At 37.5% G+C, this 6,747-nt stretch overlaps 1 protein-coding gene across 1 annotated transcript in view; it reads left to right on the plus strand.

Moving 5' to 3' along the window:
* Positions 1-6,526, plus strand: part of DCT (dopachrome tautomerase) — a gene marked incomplete at both ends in the record, with an annotated part of 28,526 nt that extends 22,000 nt beyond the window's left edge. The window contains 2 exons of the mRNA XM_081046165.1: positions 2,355-2,556; positions 6,354-6,526. Coding sequence (XP_080902291.1) covers positions 2,355-2,556; positions 6,354-6,526 — 375 coding nt within the window. The remainder of the gene's footprint in view (positions 1-2,354; positions 2,557-6,353) is intronic.
* Positions 6,527-6,747: the final 221 nt, after the last annotated feature.

Raw genomic sequence — 6,747 nt, forward strand, 5'->3', positions numbered from 1 at the left:
TACCGGGAGTTGCCAGGATATAGGACATGTGATACACCAACAGCAAATGCTTTCTCCAGGGCTGATGACCCTTCTCAAACATGGCTTTTAAAAAACTCTCCTTGTGGGCCGGCCAGGTGGCTCAGGAGGTTAGAGCACCGTGCTCCTAACTCCGAAGGCTGCCGGTTCGATTCCCACATGGGCCAGAGGCTCTCAACCACAAGGTTGCCAGTTTGATACCTCGAGTCCTGCAAGAGATGGTGGGCTGCACCGCCTGCAATTAGCAATGGCAACTGGACCTGGAGCTGAGCTACACCCTCCACAACTAAGACTGAAAGGACGGCCACTTGAAGCTGAAATGGCACCCTTCACAACTAGGATTGAAAGGACAACAACTTGACTTGGGAAAAAAAGAAAAAAGTCCTGGAAGTACACACTGTTCCCCAATAAAAGTCCTGTTCCCCTTCCCCAATAAAATCTTAAAAAAAAAAAAAAAAAACTCTCCTTGTGGGAAACATTGATGACTTACTTGCACTATCAAGTATTCTTTCAAATTTGCTGCTTTTGCAGTAAACTATGCCTTTAATCTCTTTGGAGCTTAAATTTTGTTACTCAAAGCCAAGACTTTAGAATTCAAAACTCTTTTATCCCTCTGACAGCCCAGGTCTTATCATTTGATTTTTTTAAAATTAAAATTTATTGGGGTGACAATGATTAGTAAAGTTACATAGGTTTCAAGTGTACAGTTCTGTAATACGTCATCTATATATCATGTTGTGTATTCACCACCCAGAGTCAGTTCTTCTTCCCTCACCATATATTTGACCCCCTCACCCTCCTACTATCTCCCCTTGGTTTTTGAGATGATTGTCTCTGCTGTAAACTTTAAAAATCCATTCAGGACAAAAAACTCCTGTTACTATCCTGAAAGTAGCCACTTGAGAAAATAGAGGGAGAAAACTTTCACTGTTGCCTGAGCAGGGGCAAGTGACTACAAGGAACCTCAGGTAAGCTATGAAAATGTTCTCTATTCAGTAAACAACCATAATACAAACCAGAAGAGCGATGCAATTAAAGGGGTCAAGAAGTGCAAAAAGCAAAGAATTCAGACTCGGAGCAGTCAGGGAAGATGTCTTAGGTCAAGGGGCTACTGAGTTTGTCTTTAAAAGCCTCTGATGCCAGAAAACAGAAGGCACGACTTTGCAGATTGAAGAAACATTATCAGCTAGAAAAGGGGCCTGTTTGGATAAATTGTATACAAAAATAAAACTGCTTTGCATGGCACCGTCATCAGCCAACAGATACTTATGAAGCACCGACTCTGTCCAGGTTACATGCTAAGCCTGAGGCTTCAAAGGTAAAAAGACCTTGTCTCTGATGTTTAGGAGTTAGGGTCTTATTAGTGGAAATAGACAAATAAATAACTAATTAGAGCACAATTTGACCATCAACAAATTAGAACTGTATTTGGGGTATAAGGAATAGTGCTGAATGAATGAATGAATTCATTAATAAGTGTTGAAATAAGTATCTCCCTGTTCCCATGTGATAGGCCCTGGGGTGACAGGTGCTAGGGATAGAGAGGGCAAGAAAAGCAGGCAGTGTCTCTGATCTCCTTGAACTTGAGTCTAGGATTAAAGAGGAACTTGAATGATCAAGGAAAAAGCCTGAGCTGAACTCTCAGATTTACATCTTGTAGTGAAATTGGGGCTATGCATGTGAAATTGTGCTGTTAATATTTTAAAACACGTAATGATTGCTGTATTTGAAAAAGACTTTAGCAGCTTCTGTGAGAAAATCAAAATAAGTACTATGCACATTACAAAAATTTTAGACTTTATTTTGCTGGCATAAGACTGAAAATTCAAATGACAGTGTTATAAAATGAGTACACAGAAGGATATTCCTGGTGAGAAAAACTTGAAAACCCATTTTGGATATTTTCTTTTTTTAACTGTCAATTTGTATTGTAATACTGGTAAACACAACCTCTTTTTCCTCTCCTGTTAAAGCCAAAGCATCTGAAAATTGACTGGAATATGTATCTTGTCATACTTACCTTTTTTCCTGAACTTAATAATTAGCCTGCACTTGTTGGAGGCCTCAAATATTCCTAAGCCAATGTTAAATCTACAACAGAACTTTCATTTGTTCACTTAACAAAGGGGTTTATAATCCTGTTTGGAGAGACACATCATACATCCTTGGAAACTTAATTTAAAATGCCAGTAGGTATGTCATTAAGGTTAGACTGGGTACACAGAAGTTCCTTATGTTAAGAAGAGCCCCCTTCCATTTTAGAGAAAGCTCCACTTAGATTGATCTAATTGAAACAATCCAATAAACATTAAACATCATGTTCAATTGCCTTTCAGGTCCTTCATTCCTTTACCGATGCAATTTTTGATGAGTGGATGAAAAGATTTAATCCTTCTGCGGATGCCTGGCCTCAGGAGCTGGCACCTATTGGTCACAATCGGATGTATAACATGGTTCCTTTCTTCCCTCCGGTGACTAATGAGGAATTCTTTTTAACTGCAGACCAACTTGGCTACAGCTATGCCATTGATCTGCCAGGTAACTAATACAACTTCTAAATGGGTGAATCATTCATCTTTTCAAGGAGCTTTCTTCTCTCTCGTTCTCTCTCTCTCTCTCTCTCTAAATGTAAACCAAGCCCTTAAATTGAAACATTCATGTCTCATTTATTGGCAATTTTCTAGAACGTATGTATTTAGCAAAATGAGCCTTTAAACTACCAATTAAACATCAGAAAGGGAGCTATTGGCTGATTGTTTCAGAAAACTAAAAGTTGTTAAGAGACTTTCCACAGAGGAAGTACTGTGTTTCCTCGAAAATAAGACCTAGCTGGACCATTAGCTCTAATGCGTCTTTTGGAGCAAAAATTAATGTAAGACCTGGCATTATATTATGTTATGTTATGTTATGTTATGTTATGTTATGTTATGTTATGTTATATTATATTATATTATACCCGGTATTATATTATAGTACTGTATTATATTATGCCAGGTATTCTGTTCTATTCTATTCTTATCTATTTTATTCTATTCTAAAGACCCAGTCTTATATTAAAATAAGACCGAGTCTTATTTTAATTTTTGCTCCAAAAGACGCATTAGAGCTGATGGTCCAGCTACGTCTTATTTTCGGGGAAACACGGTATCTACTCCCACACTTGATTTCACAATTCTATCTGAATTAAGGAAAACTGGCCCAGTGGTTTGAACGGTCTAACCACTAAAGTCAAAGTGCACTAGCCACCCAAGGACAAGGACTTATAGCACTTGGAGATCATTGTTTGGAGGCAAGGCTGGATTTAGGGTGAGGCAAGTGCAGCACTTGTCTCCAGTGCAAAATTCAAGTGGAGGCCAAAAACTTTAGTAATGGAGATAAGTAATAATATAATTCTATATTTAAAAAAAAATTAATGCAAAAATTTATGATAAATTTGCTATGAAAATTTTGAAGAAAGATAGGCTGTTGTTTGTTTTATACCTCTGCATTATTTTGTAGCTAGACGAATTGTTTTCCAATTAGCCCATCCTACCCCTGCCAAGTTTGTGACATTGATATGAGCTGTTAACAGATTGGGCTGCATGGGACTTCATGCGTGTGTTTTATAAATTTAATGCTTTTAAAGTCATTTTAAATTGTAGATTTTTTATTAGCTCTTCCCACTTGGTTCAAAATATGGAAGGATATTTTGATACGTGTATATAGGGGCAAACACATTTTTTTTTAATTTGCCCATGCCCCAATATAGCTCCATATGCTATTTAAAAAATCTTAGTTTGAAATATATACAAACAGTAAGTCATGTTGTACACCTGAAACTAATACGATGTTGTATGTCAATTATACCTCATTTAACAAAGTCTTATAACAAGTTGAGAAAGGAAAGGTAAAACAATAAAAACTATCTTCATTTGTCAAGAAGCTGAAAAACACACATCCCATCTGTTGGTGGCTTTTCCCCATTTGTATCTATTTCATCTTAATTTCAGCCTACAAAGTAATCAAAACAATTTTTGAGCTCACATCTCTCTGTCTCTCTCTCTCTCTCTCTCTCTGTGACTTTAGAGTCGTTCAGGCCCTGGAATCTCTCCTCTGCTTTTCCTTCTAGTTCTGCAATTACTGCTGCTTATTCTCCTTACTGAAGTTTCATGTCTTTGGCAGCTGAGAATATCTCTTTGAAACTTCTTTTTCTTTTCTCTGGGATTGAACATAATAATAAAAAAGTTTGCAATGTGCATTTTGACTATATTTCTACCTCCTCTGAAGTCAGCCAATTAATAGGTATAGACTGAGAGTCTAAATATGCCCAGAATGCAGTAACCCACTAGAAGATACAAATTCATATTCATTTACTGATTTGAAAAAGAAATTTACAGTCCTGTCTGGGGAGACATAACTGTAACCAAAAGTTGGAGATGGGAGTGAGGGATTTGGGAAGGAGGTAAGTCTTGATCTAGGTTCAAAGAGATGGTAGATCTTAGGTAGGTGAGGAGGAAAAAGGGAACATTTTAGACTGCAGAAGGGCAGGGAACAGAACGTCAAAAGGCAGACGTAGTCTATATCGACAGGACTGTGAGAAGGAAGCCTGGTTGTAGTAGAAGGCTTAGGTAGAAGATTATTGTGAATTAAAGTTGGATCTGTGAGAAGGACCTGATTACCAAGGGCCTTAATAGCTAGGCAGAAACCACAAGAGATACCACTTTATGTCCTTTTAGATGGCGACTATAAAAAACGCAGGAAATAGCAAGTGTTGACGAGGATTGGAACCCTTGTTCACTGCTGGTCAGAATGTAAAATGGTACAGCTTCTGTGGAAAACAGTACGGCAGTTCCTCAAAAAATTAAACGTAGATTTATCATATGATCTAGCAATTCCACTTCTGGGTATATACTCCAGTGAGTTGAAAGCAAGCACTCAAACAGATATGTGTACACCTCTGTTCATAGCAGCATGATTCACAATAGATAAAAGGTGGAAGCTACTCAAGTGACCATTAATGGATGAAAGGATACACAAAATGTGGCGTATCCATACAATGGAGTATTAGTCAGAAATCTTGTCCCATGCTACAACATAGATGAGTCTTGAAGACATTATATACTAGGTTAAATAAACAGTCATGAATGGACAAAAACTGTATGATTCCACTTCTGTGAGTTACCTAGAGTAGTCACATTCACAGAGATAGGAAGTACAATGGTGGTAGCCAGGATTTAGGGAGATGGAAGAATGGTGAGTTACCATTTCAGTTTTGCAAGATGAAAAAGTTCTGTGGATGGATAGTGGTGATAGTTACACAACAATGTGAATGTACTTCATGTCACAGAACTGTACACCAAAAAGTGGTTATGATGGTAAAATATATGTATTATACCACAGTTTAAAAAATAATAATTAAAAACAAGAAGCTAGGCAGATGAGTTTGGATAATAACAAAAGTAATCATTTTTGGTTCCTGAACAAAGAAATAGCAGAATAAAAATCTGTGTTTTAAAAAGCTGAGACTGGCAACAGATGCTGGTGGATTGTAGGAGGAGGAGACAAATTTAAATCCTCTTGGAGGAATCCAATCAGGATGGGTCAGAGCCCTCTGTGGGATTGGAGGAAAAGAACTAGAAGGAGAAACTTACATTTTGATAAGTGTAGGATATAGAACTCAGTTGAGAGAAACTGAATTTAAGAACAGCTGGCCAAGGATAAGATAATTTTTAAAGAAATGACAAATAGTTATACATATACTAAAAATGAAATACGTTGATTTTTTAGAAGAATGCTTACAAAATATATTTGAGTAGAGGATTGGTTTATCATGTGGAAGATTCCAATTTTATTTAGAACTATCTAAATGGCTACAGATTTCATCTGATCCTGCTGTTGAATGTCTCTTTATAACAGCCAGTCTGATCTGTCTTACACATTTATCATCCTATAAAAAAGGTAGGGATAACAGCAGGATTTCTCTACCTGAGGGTTGTATATTTTGCAGTCCTCCAGATACCATTTTAGAACATACTTTTCCAAATGAATTTCTAACTCACAAAAGTAGTTATATACTTCCTCAGAGAGTTTATTCTGCATGTTTATTGTAAGAAAAGTTTTAAATACAACAAGCTATATTTAGATAATGGAATGCCATTTCCCACATTCTCAAGACAAACAATTGTGGATATGGGAAATAGTTGGTGAGGAAGGAGAAGATAAATTTTATTCCCTGTAGTTTTAGCTTTATCAACAAAAATGCATGTGAAATGCAAATGGATTGTTTCATTCCTTCTTGAAGAGTATTCAGCTGATGAAAATCCCAATCGCAACCTTTTTTTCTGCTTTAATTTCAGTTGAAGAAACTCCAAGTTGGACCACAACCCCCTCGGTGGTTGTGGGAATGCTGGTGGCTTTGGTTGGTCTTTGTATGCTGCTGGCTTTCCTTCAGTATAGACGAGTTCGAAAAGGATACACACCGCTAATGGAGACACATTTAAGCAGCAAGAGGTACACAGAAGAAGCCTAGCGCTCACGCCTTACCCGGAGAAGAGGCTGGCCAAGTTGGGACCCTGACAATGAACAAACTAATCCTCACTGTTCTTTTTTTAGTTGGAGATCTTTGGCACAGCTACTCTGGTGGTGAAGATCCCAACCACAGAAGACACTTAGCTGTAGTTTCTGGTTTGTTTTTTTGTGTAACAAACTCAAGCTAAAGTGCTGGAGGCTATCTCTGCCATTAAACAAAGG

The sequence above is a fragment of the Rhinolophus hipposideros genome (assembly GCF_964194185.1).
Source record: "Rhinolophus hipposideros genome assembly, chromosome: 4".
NCBI lineage: Eukaryota > Metazoa > Chordata > Mammalia > Chiroptera > Rhinolophidae > Rhinolophus > Rhinolophus hipposideros.